The 26,237-nt window shown below is 46.0% G+C and overlaps 1 protein-coding gene across 10 annotated transcripts in view; it reads right to left on the reverse strand.

Annotated features, from left to right (window-relative positions):
* IL11 (interleukin 11) overlaps positions 1 to 26,237 on the reverse strand; it is a 70,325-nt gene that overhangs the window by 3,960 nt on the left and 40,128 nt on the right. For all 10 annotated transcript variants that reach the window (XM_080977837.1, XM_080977843.1, XM_080977842.1 and 7 more), the window contains 2 exons: positions 1,091 to 1,254; positions 474 to 560 (listed from right to left, as the gene is read on the reverse strand). In XM_080977837.1, coding sequence (XP_080833963.1) covers positions 474 to 560; positions 1,091 to 1,138 — 135 coding nt within the window. In that variant the 5' untranslated portion in view covers positions 1,139 to 1,254. The remainder of the gene's footprint in view (positions 1 to 473; positions 561 to 1,090; positions 1,255 to 26,237) is intronic.

Raw genomic sequence — 26,237 nt, forward strand, 5'->3', positions numbered from 1 at the left:
GGCTGTAAGATGTGTACGCAGCCTGGGAGTCATCTCAGGCTGTCTGTGTGAGGGAGCCGGAGCCACAAAACCTGGCAGAAACCTAGAACCTACAAAGAGTGGGAGAACTGCAGCTACTGCGAGGGGCCAGTGAGACCAGCCATGGGAAGCCTGTATTCCCTAAAGCAGCCACTTTGAGAGATTTTGCTTAAGGCAACTAGCTGTGGTGCAAAGGAGAACCTACTGGTTTTCCAGTGGGCGGGGGCATAGCTGTCAACTTTCAGGTTTGAAAATAAGGGATCAGCAGCCTCGAAAATAAGGGATCAGCAGCCTCACCTGTCCCAGGTACAGTCTATGGGATATCTAACAATCCGGGACAGCAGCGGGAAGCAGTGGGAAACGGCGCTAAATTAGGGAATTTCCCACAAAAAAGGGAAGGTTGACAGCTATAGGCAGGGGCGATGGGAGAAGAGGGAAGAGGAGGCCTCTTTTACCTGGATGTTGGCAAGTTCCACCGCAGTCATGGACAACACAGGTAGTGTTTCTAGCTTGTGTTCTCCTTCTGCTGGGTAGCGGTTTTTCTGTACAGGGAAGAGGAATGGCGAGAATCAGACTACAAAATAGTGCAAATGAACAGGAACATCAACCAATAAATAATAAACTGAGGGCCCTCCTATTAATTTTATTTTCAAAACAAGAAGACAAAATATCATATTTTTTCCTAAGATCTCTTAGGAGGATTCCCCCCCCCCAAGTGGGAATTTGTGCTTCTTAAAAGGAAAAGGAAACAGAAGGAAGGCTCCCAATTAGCCATTTTCTGAATCTGTCTCATTTGGGCCAGGAGGCAAAAAAGTCAATGTACTGCCACTTCATTTAGAAGCCACCCAAAGCTCACATCTTTGGCAGGCCATAGCCCAGCAGCAGAACATCTGCTTTTTGTGTGGAAGGTCAATCTCTGGCATTTCCAGCTCACGGGAAACACTGGTGGCAGATTTTTGGCGAGCCTTTCCCGGGCAGAGCAGACAGCGCTGGAGTTAAGTGGACCAATAGTCTGAGTTAAGTAGACCAATAGTTTGTTTTAAAGCAGCTTCAAGCTGGCCGCTTGACTTACAAAGTGGTTGAAGAGGTTCTTGGTGTCGCTCAGCAGGTTCCTCGCCATATGGACAATGGAATCGAATTCGGCTCGGAAGTCTGTAGGCTTTGGACGGGGGCCCGGAGCTGCCCACAGGGCCTCACACAGACTCAGCAGCACCACTAAGACCTGACACAAGCATGCTGCAGAGAAAGTGAGGAAGCAACAAAGATCATGGTTAGAAGGAGGACGAACTGGGCACCACAGTTCAAGAAGGACACTGACAAACTGGAACGTGTCCAGAGGAGGGCAACCAAAATGGTCAAAGGCCTGGAAACGATGCCTTATGAGGAACGGCTAAGGGAGCTGGGCATGTTTAGCCTGGAGAAGAGGAGGTTAAGGGGTGATATGATAGCCATGTTCAAATATATAAAAGGATGTCACATAGAGGAGGGAGAAAGGTTGTTTTCTGCTGCTCCAGAGAAGCGGACACGGAGCAATGGATCCAAACTACAAGAAAGAAGATTCCACCTAAACATTAGGAAGAACTTCCTGACAGTAAGAGCTGTTCGACAGTGGAATTTGCTGCCAAGGAGTGTGGTGGAGTCTCCTTCTTTGGAGGTCTTTAAGCAGAGGCTTGACAACCATATGTCAGGAGTGCTTTGATGGTGTTTCCTGCTTGGCAGGGGGTTGGACTCGATGGCCCTTGTGGTCTCTTCCAACTCTATGATTCTATGATTCTATGAAGGCCTGGCCTTTAAACTTGGGGAAGAGAGGAAGATACAACACTTGCAAGTGGAAAGAAGTTCAGTCAGGAACAGCCTTTCACCATCATCATCATCATCATCATCTAGCTGCATTTTTGAAACTTAAGCAATAAAAATAGAAATAATACAGAAAGCAGTAAAGTGCTTTGTGTGTTTATTTACAATGGGTTAATAAACATTCTCCCCAGCTGCAGCCCGAGGTGGTACAGTCCAGTCTCCCACCTCAGGACTCTACCACCTCATCCTGTTGCATGTGTAGACCAGGTGTCCTATTATCTTAAAGTGGGAGATTAAGAGCCAAGGTGTCTGGGATCTATCAGCGAAGGAGAAGTCTGGTGGTTCGAGGAACAGGTGTGTGTCTGGAAAATATTGGGTGGGTTTGCTGGAAGAATTTGGAACACTGTGTCCCCGAAATCTTGATTCTGTTAGCAAGTACACCCTTCTCTCTTCTTTTCCTCAGAAGCCACTTTCAACTCCAAAGGTTATGGATTCAAATTATGCCCTACCCTGCCTGCTATCCAGCCTTGACCTCTTGCCCACTTCCTTAAAATATTCGTGGAGCTGAATGTTGGACAGATGGACTTTCTGGCTGTGGGATAAAATGTATTTTTGTACACATTCTTTCTTCTGTAATTCAACCACCCACTCCTTCTTCCCTTTTTTTCACTGGGCGAGAGAGAGGAAGCGTCGGGAAATATGTGCTGCTTAATACTTGAATAATATTTTCTTGCAATGCTTTCTTTTCCGTTTTTTTAAACTGCTTTGTCTCCAGGGCTTTGGGTGGTCTGATCCCTGTGGCTAAGAGCACAGACAACCCTCCGTCCAAAAACCTTCATGTTCTCAGTTGTGTTCATTCATCCTCAGAACAAGCCCTATGATGCAGTAGTACTAAATTAGTCCCATTTCACAGAGGTGTCTCTGTGTGGACAATAAAGGTGATTCTAAGGGGCTAAGTACTGCAAAAACGTCATTGAGGTATTGCAAATGGGACCTCGGCAACAGGTTCCCCACCTGTGTGTTTTAGATGTTCCAAGTGGTCACATTCACACCATATATTTAAAACTTCTCCCCAAGAATCCTGGCACCTGTAGTTCACCCCTGGGGAAGGCTATGTTAAATTGAAGGATTTGTTGCTACCTCAGCCTACCTCATGGTAGGGCCGGCCTGACTTCTGACCACCCCCATTGCTAATTATCCACATGCAATGGTGGACCTACATTTTGGGGGCCCTGAAGCTTGGACTGTTATGGGGCCCTCTTCTCAAACAGCAACAAGGTCTGGGTAACCACTGTTATTTTCTCCAGTGGGGTTGTTCGATGATAGATCACCAAAAAACAACAACAACAAAACCACTACCCCTCAGATTTTGCTTCAAATTGCTGTACTGCAACACTCTACCTTTACGACATCTCAAATTTTGGGACTGGTGAAATATAAACAACAAAAAATTAAACCATTTGAGTTGTGTGCCTCAAATTGGTTCTACTAGACCCCCAAATTTTAAGCAATGTGGGCCAAATTTGCTTCTGGGATTAGTTTCATAGTAGATCATTAGTTTCATAGTAGATCTGCCCCCTGCCCACATGTGCAGATGTAGTTTCTGCAGGGCAGACGAAATAAAATAAAAACAAAAACAAAATGTGCAGTTTGGTCAATGTAGGTTTCATGCCTGCAGGGTGGGCATGGGTGGTGTGGGGCAGGGGAAGAGAGAGATGGTGCTGCAACTTTTCAGCGTCGTGTGTGTGGAAATGCCTTGGCTTGGCTGCAGAGGGAATTCGGAGGGGAACAAGGAATGGCCCAGAGGTGCCCCTGGAAGGCTCCTGGCAAGAGTTCTGAGCATACAGCTGGTTGGCAGGCAGGATGGGGAAGGAGGGGTTGGTTGGGTTAGGGAATTCCTGCCCTGCGACAGAGTCATCCCGGCGCCTTTGCCGTGAGGTAAGGAAAAAAGAAGCCGTCGGTATTCGGAAATAGTGATGCTGTTGCAGGAGGGAGGGGTAAAGGAGGGGGTGAGTCAAGGTGTTTTCATGGAAAAGCCATCCTGTGTTGTCTTAGAGAGCAAACTGCATATTTTCCCTTTGCCAGGAGCTGGGGAATCAAGTCTGGATTTCAAAGGGTTCCCCCTCGCCTCCCAGAACCGAAACCATCTACCAGTTTGCCAGTGCAACCAAGTAGGTCAATTTGTTAGGAGTGTGGCTATAAAATCATGGATCCTTCGCTGGGTTTTCACAGAAGCCGACTCTTTACGGAGACATGTAGGGTTGGTAGCCAACTCTTTTCTTTTTTCTTTTTCTTTTACTGGGCCCTATTCCCCCTACTACTGTGTTTCTAACAGAGCAAGGATCAAGGGCTAACACTTATCCCTATGCTGCAAAAAGCTTCACCTGCCGATTGCTGTGTATCAAGCGGGTGTGAAAAGAATAGGATCGGGCCAAGTAGGCAGTTCCTGTTTAGTTGGCAGCCCTGGTTTCATGCCATTCTTCAGCAAAACCTCTGAATGTTGCTTCATTCTGGCAGTGGGTTTATGCCCAGCTTCACACCGGAAGCCTAAAATGCCATTGTTACAATACCAACATGGGCAGAACGGACTATTCTGATTTCAAAATAGCTATTTCATTCTGCCCCACATCCCGCTAAAATGATTTGAAGGGGGCTGAAAGCAAAGCCCCCGGCCTGCTTCTTTGGGTATAAGCCCTACTGAACTAATGGGGTTTACTTGTGAGTAGATGTGCACAGCTTGGCACTGCGAGGTGCCTTGACTGGAATTGCTCTGCAGTGCTCCTCTATTCATGCTTGGTCAGTTCATCCCTTCAGTAATAGAGAAAAAAACAGCCTACCCTCCTTTTTAACATGTTGGCAAGAATCCCACCATGTAACTTTCCCCATTGCGTTTGATTGGAGAGGTCATACCTGGCATAATTCCCCCTTCTGTTGACACAGGGCTGCAGGACCTCAGGCCTGGGGGCTTCTCTCTATGTGGCCTGTGAGCCTCTCCCCCAGCCACAGCCCCATCTCCCCAGCCCTGCCTTGCAATCCACCCACCCCCTTTGCCTAACTGGGGCATGTCCTGAACTCCAAACATGTCTCTGGTCTCCCTGGATGGCCCTGGATCTAGATCCCTGGATCTAGGGAGGAACCAGCCTGATGAAAAAGGCACCCCACCCCAGGAGCTAACCCTTAAAGGTACCAGAGGCTATACAAGGTGGCCATTTTGAAAGCCAGCCTGGGCAAAGAGATAGGGCAGGCCAGAATTTAACCGGTGAAGCTCTTCCTAGCACACAAGGGTCCTTCCGGAGAAAAGCTGGCAACCTCACACCTATGCACGTAGAGCCCTATTTCTTCTGACACTGAGGAACAGGAGGCAAGCTCTCATTCAGCCGGCATTAGGAAAGGGTGTGGTTCCAGGAAGGCTTAAAGCACCTTTCTTTTTATAAATAAAACCCGGCTGCTGCCTGCCTGAATTCCCATCCATCCATTCAGCCTGTCTGCCCCTTAACAGCCTGCATTGTATGACCTTCAATTTCAAGGTAAGCCAGGGGTAGGCAACCTAAGGTCCATGGGCCGGGTGCGCCCCAATCGCCTTCTCAATCCGGCCCATGGACGGTCCAGGAATCAGCGTGTTTTTACATGCGTAGAATGTGTCCTTTTATTTAAAATGCATCTCTGGGTTATTTGTGGGGCATAGGAATTCGTTCATTCACCCCCCCTCGAAAATATAGTCTGGCCCCCCACATGGTCTAAGGGACACATGGCTGAAAAAGGTTGCTGACCCCTGAGCTAAGCGGTAGAGCACAGTTTCTGCATGCACAAGGTGTCCCGGGGCATCTCCACTTAAAAGGGCTTTCAGGCAGCTGGGCTGAGGGGAAGACTTTCCTCCCAGAATTAGACAACAAGTATTGGAAGGGGCCCAGTACCAAGTTAGGCTTTTGTCCCTCTAGGCCAGGATCGCCTCCTCTCACTGGTAGCAGCTTTTTCCGGGCAGAGTCTCAGGCAGAAAAAGACCTTTCACATTATTTGTTCCCTGCTGGGTTTTGTTAATAGGAGATGCCACAGATTGAACCTGGAACCTTCTGCACACCAAGCAAGTGCTCTGCCACTGAGCTATGGTTGGGCACTAGATGGCCTGGTGAACAAGGCAGGTGTGTGTATGTCCATTTCCTCCTGCAAAGGCTTGCTTTCTTGGCCTCAATATATGGCCAACAGACTTTGCAGAAGACGAAGAAACAGAGGCAAAATGGGAAGTAAATACATCAGGATCATTTAAAGATGGAACGAAAGCAACATAGATAGCATTGGTCATTATAACAAGGGTAGAATCCTTGATTATACGCTGAGGCCGGTTCACATAATCCAGTTCCAGAGGTACTGAATGTGTCTGTGGGTCCACATGCAGCCTCCCTCCATGAAGGGAAGAATATATCTTGGACCAGAGGGGCCTTGGACTGATTGCCAGCCAAGGCAGCCCCTCTTTCCTGATGTCACTGTGTTTTCCTATGTCATCATATTGACAGCATGTGCTGTAATTGTTTTCCTTCATATTTTACGGCTGTGCTAGCTGCTCGATTGGAGTATTTGGCTTTATTGTGATGAAAGGTGCAATAGAAAGAACTTGAAAACAAACAAGATACCGGAGAGAAAAGAGGCCATTGGGTAAACTCGCCCAAGGACCTGGTCAGGTTTCGTGTTTACTCTGCAAACTCAGAAGCCAGCGGCTGGAGAAGGCTCCGCTTCTCCCACCACCCACTGCCTCGTAAAGCACCGAGACTGGAACTCTGTTAAACAGCCTTTCCTCAACCGACTCGGCCATTAAAACCACTGACCCTTGAACCCGCTCCAGCTCCTCTTGTTGCGAGTGAGCGAAGCCGAAAGATCAATGAAGGTGACACACGGTGCTAAACCCACTGGGTGATACATTTCTGGGCCCGCCACGGAGACTCATGCATAAATATTGCGGTAGATGTCTCTGATGATCAATAGGCAGGAGGGCACACGCAAGGAGGGGGGGAACGATGGGAGAGAGATGAAGTTATAGAGCAGGTTGAGGGGACCAGCAGGTAAGTGTGCATGAAAATGGATGCCACGCAAGGGGTAGACAGCTGAGCAAGTTGCACATGGGCTGGGATGGGTTGATGGGCAGATCAACAGACGGTGCTGTTTTGCGTGGCACATGGTGGCAAAGGCAGCAAGCCCCCACTTCTCAGAGTGCATGGTTGAAAAGACGTTTCTGTTGCGTGCAATGTTTTTGCTTTTGTAGCTGAGCCCCTAAAACATGCTACTGGTACAGGTTAACAATGTAAAGACTGGCAATGCTTGAACAGGCACTTGGATAACGGAAAGGATGGGTAATCGCGAGTTTTATATCTCAGCTGCCTTTTGGCCAAAGAGACCCTCGGTGCTGATCTACCTGGGAGATTTCCCCATTAAGTGCCACACTGGAAGTTCTGAGCAAGTTCCCAGGAAAACAAGATATAAAGTGGACATTGGACAGTCCTTGTGCTTCACGGAGCTATGGTTCCCAGAACCATTAACATACTACAGTTCCCATGATTCTTTTTTGGGGGGGGAGGGGGAGTCATGTGCTTTAAATGCATGGTGTGCAAGCAGCCTTAGATTCTGCTGGAAATTCTGCCCTGAAATTCTTCCCAGCCAGAACAGAGACAAGGATTGAGCTACAGCAGACTGAACAAGCCGGTGTCACGTGGCGCACCATGTAGTCCCCCAGGTGGCGGTTGGTTTCACAGCTCTGGGATTTACAGCCCTAGCTTGGCAGGAAGAAGCCTCGTAAACTGGCTCAAAGAAGGAGCGAAGGGGAGGCGTGAAAGGTGTAGCTAGTTAGGAGAGCTATACTGGCGGTTGCAGCAGCAGCAGGCAACCCAACACAAACACACCCCACGCACACAACCGTGTGTGCAGTTGCTCACACACCTCACCTCGAGGGATGCTCATGTGGCTGCATGCGCAAGTGTGCACCAGATGCATAGACACAGCCGTGCATTTTGGGTGCATGTCCAAACAAACACACAAGAGCAGGAAAGCCTATTAGCCAAAAATAAAGACAGGGAGGCTTCCAGAAGGCAGCTTATTGTAGAATTGCACTCAAGTTTTGAGCAGCGTCCACCTGACATTGTTAGCATCAAAATAAAAATCTAGCACATTTCCTTTTGTTTCTTTGCATTTAATTTGGATTTCTCCATATCGTGGAAAATCTGATAAACAAAAACAACCCATTATAAATCTGCATTGGCTGCTGCCGTTGAAGCTCATTGGTGCATTTTTGGCAGGGTGGTTGGTTTGTCACGTGTGGTGGTATTTCAGTGGACAGGCCTCTAATGCCACACCCCTACGACTTCTGTTTGCTCCTCACCTGAGAACAACCTAGCAATTTTGTTTGCTGCAGCCCAAACACCAGCAGTGTACCTATTTGCACCAACTGCCGTATGCAGAATCTTCACAACTGTAAAGGTGAGCTGTTCTCTCAAGATCTCCACATAGGGCATGGGAGACTGAAACTGCAATACACAGATGGGGCTTCTTCTTCAAGTTTTAATACATAGATCTTGCGCAAGGCCTCTTCATCACTCTTGTGCAAGTCTTAGTCAGGTAAATGCCACTCTTGCACAAGCTCAGTGTTAAAAAAACCAAACCAAACCAGAAATGAATACAGTATTGTGTACCTCCCGCCCCAAAGCACAAGCCTCTATTTTGCCAATTGTGAAACATGATAACTAAGGGTGGTAACATTTGTTCTTGATCACTTCCTAGGAAAATTTTGCTGTAGAAAGGCCTGCATGCCCAGGACAGAAGAAGGCAGCGAGAGGAGAAAGTAGTGGAGGGGAGAAGTGGTAGACAGGCAGGACAAGAAACAACTCCAGGCACCTTTGGTAAAGAGCCATCTACTGGTGTGGATGGCGAACAGCAGAAAAGCAACGAGTATTCATGACAGATGCTGTGTACACCTTACTGGTCTAAAATGCAGCCAGGTCGTTCCTTTCCTCAATTTTGATTGAAGTTGGTTTGGAGGGGAAATGCATCAAAACATGGCATTTTATGACAGGACAGATACGGATTTTGGCTAACACCATGTGTACACCACTTCTCAAATCAGCAGTGCACTGAATGCAGAGTATGCAAGAGTGTCTCTGCAACCCCACATTTAAAGCACATTATAGCCCTCCAAGAATCCTGGGAACTGTAGTTCACTCATCACAGAGCTAAAATCCCAGCTCCCTGAATGAACTACAGCTCCCAGGATTCTTTGGAGAAGTCATGTACTTTCAAGGTATGGCATGTACAGTGGGCTAAAATATGGGAATGTGGGGAGGCTAGCATGCCAAACACTGACACACAAAAACAGATCTGAGCAACCTGTTTGTGATATAAGACACCCCCTCCCCCCCAAAAAAATAAAAGCTGAAAGCACCCATATAGGGGCATAGAGAAACATGTGTCTAAGATCTTACACACAGATAAACAGCTATACAATAACAGCAGCTATACAATAACAATAAACAAAGACATCCAACTGTCACTAAGAAGCTACACACAGCTGCCTACCTGTAGCTCAGCTGCCACAATGCTGAGGTACACACAACTCGACTAAACCAGCACATGGAGAATTGGCAACATTGCTCACAAGCAGTTATGCCCACTCATGTTTTGCACACCCAAAATTTCAAAATTAAACTACATATGGGTATCAGATATGTAAACACACGGCTACAGAGACATGTGTCTCTTTCAAACATGCAGTCCGTAACATCAGGAGTTAAGCTCCTCATTCTCCCCCGTGCAGGGGGCTGCTGTTAACACAATGTAGGTAGGTCAACTCAGCTCAAAGGCACTTTAAAGTCTGCAACTGTTTGCCAAAAACACACACGGAAAGGGCAGATCCTAAAACTATCTGGCAGAAAGAGAGGAAGTCAGGCAGAGAAAGAGTGATATCTTTTATCGGACTGGCTCTCATTGCTATAAAATGCACTTGGGCTTTTGATCTTTTCATGGAATTGAATGTTGCCATTTCATAATATCTGACCCAAATACAGAAGGCTTTTGGGTAACTTGTTAAATTCATGGATTTTGCTCACGGGACAGACACTTGAGCCGTGTACACATCCCCATTCACTCTGCATCCAGGGAGCTCCCACTGCTGGTTTGTGATGCTTTATATACATGACATCACCCACAATCCACTTTCATCCTGTACTTTATTGAGACTACTGTCCCCTCGTCCAATCTGAAAATGTAAACCTGCATTCATGTTACCAGCTTAAAGCACACCTAGGTTGCTTTCCCCCCCAATTTGGGTGCCTTTTTAAGGCGAAAATGCATTCAAAATGCAGTACAACATCCTAAGAAATAACAGGAGAGAGGTGGATTGTGGCTAACATCATGTGCGCACCACTACTCAGACCTGCGGTGAAAGCGCACTGGGTGTAGGATAAATGGGAGTGTGGACGTAAACTACAAAGCTATATGGAGACATTTGCACCTGTTCTCCGTCCACTGGTGTGGACAGACAGTGACCTGGAAACATACCTAAGCATACCGATTTGTACGACCACATGCAAATATGATCTGAAACGAAGCGGGGAAGAGATGGCCTTGTTGCATTTTAAGCTGACAGTGGGTAAACAGCCAGAGTGAGATGGATGTTTCAGAGTACAGATCATAGCATCACACAGGAAGGGACCTTGGCGGTTATCTAGTCAACCCCCCTTCCTACTCATGTAGCATTCATGATAAGTGGTCCATCAAAAGGCAGGAGATTTTGCACAGGTTTTCTCCCCCATTTTTTTGAACTTTAAAAAAGAAATCTGCCCACAGGATGGTAATACCGCATGCGCATCTTGGACACATGTGACTGCCCTCTTGCAATCGCTCTAGGAAGCTTATGCATGTGGTGAACATGCCCAGAACCATCTAGGAGGAACCCTGCTCCCCACTGGTGCTGGAAGGAGAGGACAATGTGTGCATGTGCAATGCAACCTGACTTCTACTAAGTCAGAGCACTGGCCCATCTGGCTCCATGGATGGCTCCTCTAGCTGCATGCCAGGAATAGGGAACCTGTGGCTTCTGCTCCAAATCTTGTCAGGACTCCAACTCCCATCAGCCCCACACAGCATGGTCAATGGCCAGGAACAATGGGAGTTGCAGTCCAGCCATATCTGGAGCACAACAAGTCCGCCCTCCTGGCCTACCCTAACTGGCAATGACTCTCTAGGGTTTCAGAGAGGGATATTTATCCCAGCCCTCCTAGGAGAAGCCAGGGATTGAACCTGGAACCTCCTGCATGCAAAATGTGTCCAGTCCAGGCCGACGGGGTGGGGGCAGAGGTGAAGAAGACAGGCCCAGAAAAGAACCATTAAAGTCAGCCCCGAGCAGACAACTGAATTTATGAAAAAGCACTCCAAGGAATTTGGAGACTCTTGTTCTCTTATCACACATATTTCTAGGGCTGGTCTACACATGCAGCAGAGCCAGGCGAGGCTGAGGTGGTGGTAGAATGCTGAGGTGGCAGAATGGACTTGACCACTTCAGGTTGCAGGCAGGAAGTCACATTTCCAAATGCTCCCATGTGAGGGGGGTGGGGAGAAACGCTTTCCTCGTAAGCAGGAAACAGGGTACAGCAGGGAGATGCCTGAGACAGAACGTTTATCTTCCGGTTTTGGGAAGATTGCAAACATTTGCAGTGAGTTTTCATATGGAGGGGCAGTTGAAAATGGCATTCTGCTGCCATGTGTAGACCAGGACAGGAATACAACACAGGGCAGGGGGTGGGAGGGGTGGGGGTGGGTAGAGAATCAAGCAAATCAGACTAAGGCAGATTACAGTAAGTGGGTTTGGGGGGTGTTGTTGAAGGATGCATCTTTTGAGATCCCCCAACTCATACAAATTAGCCCATGTGTACGACACAGGTGGCGCTGTGGGTTAAACCACAGAGCCTAGGACTTGCCGATCAGAAGGTTGGTGGTTCGAATCCCCGCGACGGGGTGAGCTCCCGTTGCTCGGTCCCTGCTCCTGCCCACCTAGCAGTTCGAAAGCATGTCAAAGTGCAAGTAGATAAATAGGTACCACTGCGGCAGGAAGGTAAACGGCGTTTCCATGCACTGCTCTGGTTTGCCAGAAGCGGCTTTGTCATGCTGGCCACATGACCCGGAAGCTGTACGCCAGCTCCCTCGGCCAATAAAGCGAGATGAGTGCTGCAACCCCAGAGTCGGTCACGACTGAACCTAATGGTCAGGGGTCCCTTTACCTTTACCTAGGCAAACTAAGGCCTGGGGGCCAGATCCGGCCCAATCGCCTTCTAAATCCGGCCCGTGGACCGGCAGCGTGTTTTTACATGAGTAGAATGTGTCCTTTTATTTAAAATGCATCTCTGGGTTATTTGTGGGGCATAGGAATTCGTTCATTTTTTTCTTTCAAAATATAGTCCGGCCCCCCACAAGGTCTGAGGGTCAGTGGACCGACCCCCTGCTGAAAAAGGATGCCCTAACTAGATAGCCTAGAGAGGCTGCATGGTCCACTGTGTGAACACTTCCTAGCCACCCAGAATGTGAAACTGCTTTCACTTTTTCCCTAGATCTACTCTTAACAGTTTCCTTTTTATTCTGGACCTGATGGGGAGCCTGCCCCATGCCCACCCACTCTTTGGGTAGCCTGTTGCAGGGCCACTATGGTGCCTCAGGCAGAAAATCCAAATCTCTCTCTCTCTCTCTCTCTCTCTCTCTCACACACACACACACACACACACACAGAGTCATCTCACAAACCAATGATAAAACACAAATCCATATATTATATTATGACCAAGCATTCACTTCGTTGCGTTGACCCCCATACTCAGTTTTATATCCTGCAAACCTGTTGCCTGAGGCAACCACCTCATTCCACGGCCATTTAATTACTTCATTTTCGTCCCTGCTATTAAATTTAAAAAGTATCGTCCTGTTTCTCATCTTAGTCTGCTTGGCTATGGCTGTTCTTCATTTGCCTCACTCTGCAAAATTTGATGTCTGCTGACACTGTCTCCCCATAAAGTAAGGTTTGCCCTTCATCTTGAATATTGCTTAATGTTTATAGAGCACTTGTAATGCACAAATCGCTTAACGGTCCTGAGCTCATTCGTTGGTAAACAACCTTCTGAGGCAGCCATCATCTTACCTACCTCCCAGGGTTGTTGTGAGGCTAAATGAGATAAGGATTGTAAAAACACTGTGCCCACTAAAAATGTCCATAAATGTTCAATAACAATAGCTAGATGCAGACAGCTGGTGCCAGAAAATAAATAAACAAATAAACGACTTAAGTGTGACTTAAAAAAAAATAAAAAATCAGGATTGGATGTTTTTCCGTCTGCATGGCAGGAATGAGGAACCTGTGGCCCTCCAGGTGTTGCTGGACTCAAAACTCCCATCACCTCAGCCAAAATGGGCTTAAGACTGTAGGAAGGTAGATCTAAGGTTTATTATTAGGAAACACTGGGTCACAGGTGATCAAGTATAAAATACGTATACCACCACACACATGCATCTACTATATGTATTTTGGAAAGTTGATTATCTGTTCTTTGTGCATTCAGACACCTCTTAAAATATTGTAACTAAAGTTTATATGAGGGTTCCTGAGATCAAGGGGTAGGATACAACTGTGTATATTTAGATACAATCAGATGCCATTTTGAATCAAAATGGTGCATCCAAACTGCAGGGATTTCTGGCGGGGTGTCTGACTATTCCTAGGAAATGCTGGGTTCAAGGTTGTTAGTGCTGTGTTTTCTAAAGGAGGTGGGGAAAGAATAGGGAGAAACCCCAGGGTGTGTGTGAGGAAATAAAGGGTTGTCATTTGCACATCTCTTTTCAAACATCCATGCTTTTCTATGAACACAAATCATCATGCATGCAAAATGAAAAGGAATTCTGGGGAGGTCAAAATAAAAGAGGGTTTGGGCTAGTCTGATTATTTCTGCCCAAGAGGACAGAAGTAGCTGAACTCTCTTTTGAGGACTATTTGCCACTTTCTCTTTCAAACTGCTTAGTAACCTACAGCAAACTCCATGTTCTTCACCCATTGGTAGCAAGATGTTGGACTACAACTCCCATCTATGTTAGCCAATGGCCAGCGATGATGGGAGCCGTAGTCTGACAACATCTGGAGACTCAAGAGTGAAGAATGCTGATGATCACTGAGCAATAGTTTGACTGAAGCAACACTGGTTGAGCACAAGCATGGTAATATGGGCACATCCAACATTTAATTCCAATAAAAATAATGTGCCAATAGCAAACCCACTTTTTGAAATAGCAGGGTACATTTGTGACTTTTCAAAACGGCACTGGTACTGGGAAGAGACACCTAGCGCTGTCATACAACCATGGGCAACTGTTAACTGCAACTGGTTGCAGGGCAAGAATGTCCATTCAGCTGCAATGTCCAAACCCATTTACCAGGAAGTAAGCCCCACTGAAGGCAGTGAGATTTATTTCCAAGTAAACATATGTAGGATTATGCCGCTGCAAGTCCAGCATTTTCAACATTCCAGTGTTACCAGGAATGCCGTTTACCAGGAATGAAGACTGAAGGATACTCGGGTCTGCACAACCAATGTGCAAAAACAGTGTCATTTTCAGAACAATGAAGCACTGTTATGAGATTCGATCTAATGTCAGTCCTGCTCAAAGTTGACATCAATGGAGAAGACAAACTTAGGCACATAAATTAATGAGTCTTAATTGAACGCAGCCCATAGATATGGGTGTAAGTTGTGCTTGGGGGTTCTCTGCAAGAAAAGGTGGTTGGAAGCAGTCCACCTAGCCTAGTTTGCTCTCATTGGCTGTGGTTCCCCAAGGTCTCAGGCAGAGAGGTTTTTCATGCCATCTGTTGCCCGAGGTCCTTTGAACTGGAGGTCCGAGGGGCTGGGGCATTCTGCCTGCACTAAGCTATGCTTCCTGGACCACTAGGCTATGCTTCCTGTCTACCTACAGCCAAACAGATTGCTTTGAATGAAATAGAATTTCATCACAACAGTTGGGGTTCCTGGCTGGTTCACACATGCACACCCACCATTTGACCACCTGTACCATGCTAATGGTCAGGGGTCCCTTTACCTTTACCTTTACCGTGGCTCAAACAGCCACAACAGGGGATGCTCGTTGGGCCCAGCACAGTGTTTTTCCATGGAGCCTGTTCACACAATTCAGCTGCATGTCACTCCGGGTTGAACAAACAAGTGATGACATATTGAGCAATGCATTTAGGTCATAGCTGTCAACGTTTCCCTTTTTTTTAAGGGAAATTCCCTTATTCCGAATAGGATTCCTCGCAAGAAAAGGGAAAAGTTGACAGCTATGATTTAGGTGCATGTATGTATGAATGAGTCAGCTTTTTTCCCAGGTTAATGAGGAAAGCACTTATGCCTTTCTTCAAGAGGAAGATGATGGATGACTCCTTGTGTGTATAAAAGGAACATCACAGATCACAGTTATATAGCAGCAGATAGACCTTTCATGCCACCTGAGCCAATGCTTTTCAATGGAGGCAGTTCAGCCACCAAGTATATAGTAATCAAGCAAAATAAATGCATGTGAGAACGAGTCCAGTGCGCTTAGAATCGGGGAGCTACAGTGTTTATCCCAAGCAGATGTTTATAAGATCTAGGGTTGCTGCATTAGAAATCTCCCTTAAAAAAGATATAAACATCTAGGATTCTCTAAGAAGCAGCTTGTCCAATACAGTTGATATGTAACAGTCCAGAAAAGTAATCTGAAAAGCCCTATAGCTGGAAACAACTTTATATGCCTAAACAATAAGGCCTGCCAGGGTCTTGGGAAGGTCAAAGGAGGGGGAAACTAAGGTAGCAAGGGACAACCAGGTTCCGATGAGAGGTGTCCCTACCAATCAGGGTCAAAGTGGAAAGAGACAATTCCAAAATCCAGTTGGGCAATACCTTTATTTGATTTAGGACCAAACAAAATGTCACAAAATGAATTGGTCCTAATAAAGGTATTGACCAACCATGGGATTGTTATTTTCCTTATGGACCAATGCAGCTCCTTTTGTCTTTTTTTGGAAGACTATTTTATTCCCTAGCACCACATCCTCATTTCTAGTTTAGGGAAGTGGCAAAAGGATGAGCAAGTTTTAGTTGCCAGCTCAAATCCTACCGTATGCATGAACGTACTAGGTGGTTTTTGGAAAAAGTGGTGTATTGGCCTACCTTACCAGATTGTTAGACAAATTATGGGGGGTGGGAATCGACATGAAGCAGTTTAAAGCACTCCAAAAGGATATCATCATCATCATCATGGTATAATAATACATTCATACCATCTAAGATAAAAGCCTCTGCATTCTGCCTCTGCTCAGGAGCAGTTCCTGCCATTTCAGGAATTTCTGACCTGGCCAGATCTCATGGCAAGTCCCAGCGTCAACACAACAACTACCTGACAGCATTGGCACAGGCACTTATCCTTAAATCTAGCTGATCCACCTAGGAAGCCGATTCAGATATTTTTGCAGTTGCATGGATCCCTAATTCGGGGGGTGCAGGGCGGAATTTAAGAACAAAACAGCACATTTGGCAGCAATTATGGCAGCTTGTCTATGTCTAATTCAGATCTGGTTTTCTTCGCAACTGGACCACTGCTTTGCTGGTGGCGGTGGAGGGGGGTCGATTCACTTCACACAGGAAATGCATGGTACTGTGATGAAGTTCTTTGCAGGCTGTTGCTTTTACAGTGTTCAAATTCACACTTCTGCTTGCTGCAGCACTCAAAAGAATAAGGTTAAGAGCCCTGCTGGAGGACACCAAAGGCCCGTTCAGTCAGCATTCTGTTCTCAGAGTGGCCAACCAGTGGTTTATGGGAATCCATAGGCAGGGTATAACAGCAATAGTATGCATTCCCTTGCTTGTGATCCTCCAATCGGCACCCGGAAGCATCCTGCCTCTGATACTGGAGAGGATGCAATGCCCTCATGGGTTGCAGCCAGCAAAATCCTTATCCTCCATCCATTTGTCTAAACCCATCCAAGCTGCTGGCCATCGCCACATCCTGTGAGAGCCAATTTCATGGTTTAACTATGTGCTGCTGTGTATGAAAAACTACTTCCCTTTGTCTGTCCCGAATCATCAAGCTTAATGGATGTGGCATGTGAAAATAGGTCCTGGCCCCATATTTGAATGAAGAGCCAGTAAAGGAAGTGCTGCTGCGAACTAGGCAGTTAGCTCAGTGGTTAGAGCATCGCAGGGGGTTTGACTAGATGACCCTCAGGATCCCTTTCAACTCTATGATTCTCTGATGCTAAGCAGCTGGCTCAGGTAATGCACAGGGGTGGGGGGAGACAGAGGTCACCTGAGAGAAGGGGGTAAAATGCATGGGGAAAATCTCCTGTTAGTGGGGAGATGAGTTCATAGAGAATGCAATTAGAGGGTAGAAGGACCTTATCTCATCATCTTACCCTACTTCCAATATATGGGATTATTCCCATTTTGTCTTTACAATAGGTGAGGCTAGGTTTGCCTGGCACATGACTGGACAAAGCTTTAGCATTAATGAGGGATTTGAACAAGGTTCTCTCACCAGTCCAAATCATCCTGCTAGAGCCCATTGGTTTGAGAGGCTGCTCAGCCATACAAAAAACGGGGTTTAGAATGAACTACGTTTGTGATGCGGGGGACTGCATAGACGCCACACACACTGAAAGCACACACCTACACACAAAAAGGAATCCTGGGAACTTCGTCCATCCCTCGCCAAACTACATTTCCCAGCGCCCTTAACATATTACTTGTTGGTTCCCTCCTTTTGCCTTTTCGGTCTTTTGTTTCTCTGTTCTCTCTTGCACTTGCACCTTGGTCTTAAAAGCCCTTTCCTTGGAAATCACTTTGTTTTTTCCAGGTTAAATGTTTTATTAGGACTGCAATCCTAGGCATGCTCACCTTGGACTTAGTTCTGATCAAACTTCCATGGAATCGGACTGCAAGATCGTGATGCTGACTATGTATTTTGGGTGGGTGGGAGAGAGAGGGGAGAGAAAGAAAGAAAGAAAGAAAGAAAGAAAGAAAGAAAGAAAGAAAGAAAGAAAGAAAGAAAAAAAATGTGGAGGAATCTACCTAAGAAGTACCCATCTACCCATCTACCCAAGAAGTAACAGACCTACTCAAAAGAAAAGAGTACACAGTAGCTCCAACAGTAGAGCATGAGACTTGTGCTCTCAGGTTCAAAGGTTCGAGCCCCACAAAGATTCCTGCATTGCAGGGGGTTGGACTAGATGACCCTTGAGGTCCCTCCTACAATATGATTCTCTAATAAGTGAGATCTGTGCATAAAGACAAATGGACACACAGTTCAGCCAATGTTAAGATGAATCGGCGAGAGTGCTGAATTCTCCCCCCTTGGCTATCAAGGCTAGTCCTACTCAGAGTAGACACATTAAAATTAATGGATAACTTGGGTTCAGTAGTTTCAGTTCTAAGTATTGGAGCACAACCCACTGACTTTGCCTAGATTGCCTCCAGGATGTTTTAAGGCTACAGAAGGCTAAGCAGAAGAGCATGTGGAAGGAGGCTGAAGAAAGTGGCTGATCTTCCCAGCAGAGAAGATACACAGCTTCGTGGGATACGCAAGCATGTAGATCTGCAAGCCACAGATTGATTCATACTTAGCTAGCTAGACTTAGAATTGTATCCCTCTTCCCCCAAACCTCCCAACCCCACAAAGAGATATTTGTACATCCTAAGGAACAAGGACTCAGAAAGTTCTGGCTGTAAGCAAAGGTTAAGGGAAACATCTGCGTATCTAAGACAAAAATCGACCGCCCCACGAAAAGCAATAACCTTGAATTTATGGGATCATAAATCATGTGAAGTGAACGAGGAACATACATTATCTGTCAATATGTACATTTCAAGATAGATGGTGCTGTTAAGACAGACGTCTTCAACAGCTCAGTGGGAAATTGTTTTAAACAGCATAATATACATATTATATATTTAATTTGTTGTAACATTGGGTGGGAAGGAGAGAGAGAGAGAGAGAGAGAGAGAGAGAGAGAGAGAGAGAGAGAAACTTACTTTTCATGTTTTGGAGACGATGTGAGGGTCTCTTTTCCCTGAGTTAAAATTCCCTCTTCTTGGAAAGGAAGGGAAAAAAAGTCCTCCTTTGGTTTTTAGTTTGGTATTATTCTTGTAAGGTTTAATTTGGAAGTTGCTTGTTTTGTGGGATTTTTCCTTAAAAAAAAAAGTTTTCTTTGGGTTGCAAATTTCTTCCACACCACACCTGTTCTCTGCCTTTTGCAGGAGGTTCGGTCCTTTGAGGTAGATGAGTTCACACGTACACACACAAAAAAGGTGCAAGATGGCAAAAGCCTCTCCAACAGATAAATAAATAAATAGATAAATAAATAAATAATAACAAAAAAGGCACAACTAATATATATATATATATATTAAATGTAAACTCTCCCAGATTGCCCCTTGTTCAGTTTTTTCTTTTTTAAAAAAAAATCTTTAAAAAAAAAAAAGGGTAAAAGGAGAACAGAAAATTAATTTTGTAAAACGTTGCCCAGACCAGCTTTTAACTGTTCAGTATTTGTATATGTGCATGTGTGTGTTTTACATCACTTACAAATTGGTCTTTATATACACCCCGGCTCTTGTCTAGGCGCGTGTTTTTTTTTCTCAAATGGTGACACATCTTGACTCACACACTTTTCCATTCAAAAAAAAAAAAAATCCAAGAAAGGGAGAAAGAAGAGAAAAAAAACCCCATAGGGCACAGGAAAAACTCTCTGAGTTAACCTTGCGTTTTGAAGTGGGCGGCCCAGGATGACACATATTCTCTGCAATGCTGTGCGCTGTCCCTTTAAGAGGGATTTTTAAGGTGTGTGTGTGTCTGTGTGTGTGTGTGTCTGTGTGTGTGTGTGAAAGAGAGAGAGAGAGAGAGAGAGAGAGAGAGAGAGACTGGATGGGGGGGGGATGCGAGTTGGGTGTTTGATGAGGTCATGCTCCAATCCCCCCCCCTCCAAAACTCCACAGGTTCTACACTGTCTCTCACTTTTTTATTTTTTAAAAAGAGAAGCCCCTTACCCACCAAAAAAACTCACAGCGCTCAGTAACTTTAACTGAGAGGGAAAGACAGATAAGGAAAGTAGAGCTTGCAAAAGCTGGAGATCAAGAAAGGAAAGGATGCGAAGAGTAAACTCATTGAGGACCCCTCACAACCATCTGCATGCAGACACTCCCATGCTTGAGAGATTTATCAACAGAAGGACCTAGCCCAATCAGAGGTGTCTTCTTCTTCATACTACCAAACCCAAGAGAGCAAAAATTGGGAGCTCTTTTGGAGGTCTGACGCTGGAGATCTTTTCAGAACTAAGGGGAAGGAGGGGTTGAACCCGGACCCACATAGATCTGAAAGCGTAACACACGTCATATTGCCCCAGGTCACCACAAAGGTGCATTCACTGGAAGTAGTAATAACCATTTGCTGCTGTTCCTCCCCACCGTCTGGCTGTCAAAGATGGGCTGCTTGTGAACATGGAGGCTTGATCTCTGCCTAATTGACACTGACCAAGGATCTTCTCTATAAATATGCTAGCCCCTTTCAAAGTTTCTCAGCCCAGCTGCAATGGCAACATCTGGTAGCAGCGAGTTCCATAGGTTATCAGAGACTTCCATGCATTGCACAAAGAAACTCCTCATCTGCCAGCCAATTTGCTTCACGATATGACTAAATTTCTAGTGTTTTGACAGGAAGGGCAAGATCCAGAAAAAGTGAAGCATGTTTACTTGGAAGGAACTCCCACTTGACATTAAATTCCTCTGTGGATTTCAATGAGGAATGCTAACTACATGCTTAAATCCTTCCTCCTAAACTCAATGGGACTTTAAACATTGTCTGGATTGTACTCACAAGTAAATGCTTTAAAAAAAGAAAAAAAGAAACTGCATATTGAATAAGGACAAGTCATAATTTCTATAGCACCATTACAATACTTTTTGTTGATCGCTCCCTTTTTAAAGTTTACCTTAAGTCTTACCTTTGAGTTAAATTTCACAGAACCCTTTGGCCTTTCTGCATGACACAAACTCCTCTTTTACTCAAGAGTATTATAAATACCTAATTTATCAACTTCGTCTTTCCAGAGAGTCATTGTGGATGGACAGAAATACATATTTATGAAAGCAGCATAGACAGAAAATGAAATTGAGACAATTTCAGAGAAGAGACCAAAGAAGATTCTCAGATACAACACATGTATTCCTTTATTACGCTATTAAAATCCCTGAGAGGGCCCACGATAGCATACACGGTCCCATCCTTTTATTACAACAAGCCTGTAAGGTAGATTATGCCCTAGTAAATTTCATGATAAGGCCAGGAGTCTGAACCTGTGTCCCCCAGGTCTAAATCAAACCACTACCACTTTTTCCAAAGCAAATTCAAATGCTAACAGGTGGTGGCAATATTAATGGTATGATAGGCTACATCATAAAAAGGGACGCGGGTGGCGCTGTGGGTTAAACCACAGAGCCTAGGACTTGCTGATCAGAAGGTCGCAGTTCGAATCCCTGCGATGGGGTGAGCTCCTGTTGCTCGGTCCCTGCTCCTGCCAACCTAGCAGTTCGAAAGCACGCCAAAGTGCAAGTAGATAAATAGGTACCGCTCTGGCAGGAAGGTAAACGGCGTTTCCATGCGCTGCTCTGGTTTGCCAGAAGTGGCTTAGTCATGCTGGCCACATGACCCGGAAGCGAGATGAGCGCTGCAACCCCAGAGTCGGTCACGACTGGACCTAATGGTCAGGGGTCCCTTTACCTTTACAGTGGTGCCTCGCAAGACGAAATTAATTCGTTCCGCGAGTTTTGTTGTCTTGCGATTTTTTTCGTCTTGCGAAGCACGGTGTCGGGAAAGTTTTGGAAAAGCTTCAAAAATCACCAAAGTCTTTAAAAACCTCAAAAAAGGCTACCACACCGCGTTCTATGAGTTGCTCCTCGAAGTCAAGTTGCAACTGTATTAACGGTGTTAAGAAAAAGGAAACAAACTTGCAAGACGTTTCCGTCTTGCGAAGCAAGCCCATAGGGAAAATCGTCTTGCGAAGCAGCTCAAAAAACAAAAAACCCTTTCGCCTAGCGAGTTTTTTGTCTTGCGAGGCATTCGTCTTGCGAGGTACCACTGTACTAGGCTACATCATACTATTAACCAAGCTGAGGCTCCTGAGAATATAAAATGTCCTGCCCACAGGAGCAAACTAGACCCTTGCACTTGGCCACAATGGTGGTTCAGGAAAGTATTAATGCAAAGTTGACTCTTAGGAAACACTTTTTTTATATTCAGCATCCGGCCAGTGGACCTTACAATAAAATGTTGTGGCGTGGACTGCTCTTGTTCACGGTTCTTTCCTTCCTTCCTTCCTTCCTTCCTTCCTTCCTTCCTTCCTTCCTTCCTTCCTTCTTGCTTGCCAGCCATCAATGACCCCTTCCAAGACACTCCATTCCCTTCCCACCATTTCCCCACCCCTCCTTAACATTCTGTGGCCACTGAGAGTGCCCAGTTTTCATTGGACTGCCCCCCATTCCTGACCCCAAGGGTGAAAGCCTGTATAATATTCAGCGTTGCCGTTTAAAAGATTTTCAAGCGGGGCCTTGATTATTTCTCCGGGCACTGAGTGCACCTTTCCTAATGAATAATGGTCCTCAAGTCCCAAATGCACCATTAAGAAGATTCCCTCATCGAGGTCAAGAAAGCAAGGCAGTGCAAAGCTTGATTTAGCGAAAAACGGGAGCAAATCCCTTGTCCTAAGCTGGTCAGTAGCCAAGTCTGCGCACACACCAAACATTTAAAGCAGCCCCCCCCCCCAAGATTCCTGTGAACTAGTTTGTTAAGGGTGCTGGGAACTGTGATTGGTAGACTACAGTTCCTATGATTCTCAGGGAGCTGGTGGCAAGAGATGTGGCTAAAATGTATGGTGTGCCAGCAGACACCAAGAAAAGCCTGTTCATCCCAGGCTCCAAAGCTTAGTGACCTGAGCAGCCCGCCCCTTCGTCCTTCCTCAAACTTTCGCCTCCACTTCAAGGAATTTCATAGGGGGGGAAAGGTTCTTCCTTGTTTGTGTTGCCTCAGGCAAGAGCTGGGCCCAGCCTCTCTCGCATAAGGCCAAACCTGACCGACAAGGTCCCACTGTCAGTTTCCCCATGTGGGGCGTGTGCCAGGGTCAAAGGGTCACTTGCACCCTTCTGCTGATTTCCAAACCAAATCAACTGCACCTCCCCACAAACTTGCACATTCCAGGACAGGCTTCCTTTCCAGGGAAAGGGCAGGCCTGGCAGGGACACAGCTGCCCTTGGGGTGGCTGTTTACACAGGAATCCCTCGCCTGGGCCCTGAGCTGCAGCGAACTCTGGGGTGGAGGCGGCAATCTAAACAGCAGCCCCCTTGTCTGAGCTTGACGCTGGCAGGAATCGAGTCCTAGAGAAGGGTGGCTCAAAGTCCACCTTGGAACCTGTGCAGAGGGTGAGCCAATAAAGGACAGCAGAGCGGTAATTAGTGCTAATTGAGCTGTTGAGCTAGCTGACCATCATTGACAAAAATTCCACATTCAGGGTACCTGGTGGTGAGTCATCGGGCTGTCTTCCTTTCTAGCAAAGGATCCTTGGAAGGTTTTCGTGAACTCTCATGGAGTTTTCAGACTTTGAAATCCTCATTACTGCTTGCATAATTACACAACCGCCAACAGCCAATCAGAAAACAGAGGAGAGGTCCTTCTAATTATATCAAGAGGTGAGGGACCTTTCTCAGCTGAAGAAACTCATTCTCAGTATCCTGTTTGGCAGGGGGTTGGACTCGATGGCCCCTGTGGTCTCTTCCAACTCTATGATTCTATGATTCCCTTCTTGGCAAACCTCTGTCTCGTGGTCAGCATTCCTATAGGATAGCTGTGACTCCAACCTTAGCAATCACAGAATCGTAGAGTTGGAAGGGACTATGAGGGTCATCTAGTCCAACCCCCCTGCAATGCAGGAATCTTTCTGCCCAACGTGGGGCTTGCACCCATGACCGTGAGATTAAGAGTCTAATGCTTTACTGAGCTATTTTAAAAAATGCAAATTTATTACTATTAATCTGGAATACTGGTCATGATGCTACTTCACTTGGCTATTCATTGAAAGAGGAGCTAACAGCACATGTGAATTCAGCCTACTGGTTCCAGCATGTTGTGATCCACGGATCTCGGGGGGCATTTCCAAAGCACCTTTTTTTTTTTGCATCATGTTAACTAATAGCTTAGAACATAAAGTTGCCACATTATTTATTTATTTATACTTCTATCCCGCCTTCACTGAAGTTGGCATATGGAGTTCCTAGGAGAGTCTCTCATCGACCACCCAAAAACCTGCCTAGCTTTAGTGCAGTTGCCACATCACACACCTTCAGAACAGGGCATGGGCAAAACAACAGGGAAAGAAGACAGAAGATAAACAGGGAAAATAGAAGGCAGGTAACATATTCAGGCTGGGGGCAATTTGGATGCCTCATCTTGAATCTTGGAAGCCTCCCTTCCCTGATCTCAGCTCTCTCTGTGTGGGCTGACTATTGGTAATCAGCAGTAAGAGAAATGTACTTGGCACATGCTCAGAAGCACTCTCATCCTGATTACAGTTTCCTATGTTGTTGCATTATACTGAGTCAGTCGACTGGACCATTTAGCCCAATGCTGTGCACTTTGGCTGGAAGGGGTCCAGAGCCTCAGGCATTTCCCAATACTTACTACCTGAATCTTTTAGTCTGCAATGCTCTGGCCACTTTCCTGGGAGTAAGTTCCACTGAGTTTAACGGGGCTTATGTCTGAGTAGACATCAGTAAGATCGCGTTGGCTAGCAGGAGATTCCAGAGATTGAAGATGGGACATTCTGCACACACTATTCAGTGTGCTACAACTGAGGTATGGCCCCTTCTCATCATATACTTCCTCCACCTACCCACTACCCAAGGGTTAAAGTGGATTGAATACTGGGTCTGGGATATGGAGATCTGGTCTGACACTGCCCCCCCCCCCAGCCCTGTCAGCTACCGTATTAACTTTCAGAGGCTACATTTCAGTGCAGCTATATTGGAAGATCTGGTATGGAAACAGCACATCTCTGCACCAGAAGAGGTCAGGGGAACAGTTTCCCCAGCAGATCTTCAGCAGATCCTGCTGATGCCTCACCTAGCAGATCAAGACCAATATGGGTGCCCCAGGTGAAGGTTAGTGGGTCATATTTTAGGTCGTCTGGGTGTGTGGTTTATTTCCTCTCTGGGGTTACATAATTGAACCAGGAATTAAAGGAAGATCCACAGAGACACGCCCCCAAGTCACCATTTTTTAAAGGCATCTGTTGTAAGAAACGAGATAACTTTGCTGCCCTTTGAAAAGTGCTGTTTAAATGAGTGTTACAGGCAACAGTTCTATGTACATTGACTTGTTCCACTGGACGAAGTGGGACTTATTCAAACGTTGGTATCTCCAGGTAGCGATGGGATAGACTTCTGTCTAAAATCCTGGAGAGCTGTTGCCAGTCACTGCAAGCAATACTGAGCTCAATGGACCAATGCCTTGATTTAGCATAAGTTAGCTACCTATGTTTCTCTTTCCGAATAAATGTTTAGGGAGCAGAGAAGGAGTTGTGTTTTGGGAGGAGGCAACTATGAAGCAAGAGCAGGCAGGAAGATGATACCAGAAGGGTCGGATGCAGAGAGGAGGAGCCACTGGAAAGATTTTAGGATACATATTAGCACAGTCTCTTCTTGCAGAGTCAGCAGCAAAAAAATGCACTGGCTACGGCCCAACATATAAAGAAGGACAAGAAAGCTTCCCAGACCTCTACCCTCACTACTTACACACTAGTGTTCTCAGTTGGACAACCTTGCACCCTGCAGATGTTCAGGAAAATGAGAAAATGGCAAATGGTCTAATAACAGAATGGAGCTCTCTCTCTCTGCTTCCGTCTGGAGCAGAAACAGTCAGGTAGAATAGACCTTTATTTTGAACCCCCCAGAAGTCCTTTTAATGTGCATTCATGACGATTTGTGTTCATGATTGTATTGGGGCAGTTATACGTGATCCTGATTTCAATTGCTTGAGCCTGTAAAAGTTTTTTGGGGGCAGACATACTGCTTAATTTCCAATTCATGCATGTCCCATAACTTCCTGCTGAAGTTCTGCAACTTTTCACACCTGACAGCAACAATTCAACAACTGGGGAAGCATCGTAGAACAACCAATGAAGCTCAGTGATGTGTGGACAGTCCAAAATATACCCACCCACCAGTCTGTAACACAATAATCATCCCAGGTCACTGATGGGGCTGATGGGAGCTCTGGTTCAACATTTTGTGGCACAAGGTTAGCACTCTCTCAACTCCAACATGGGACCCACTTTTAATTTC

The sequence above is a fragment of the Podarcis pityusensis genome, assembly GCF_964106645.2.
Source record: "Podarcis pityusensis genome assembly, chromosome: 13".
NCBI classification, from domain to species: domain Eukaryota; kingdom Metazoa; phylum Chordata; class Lepidosauria; order Squamata; family Lacertidae; genus Podarcis; species Podarcis pityusensis.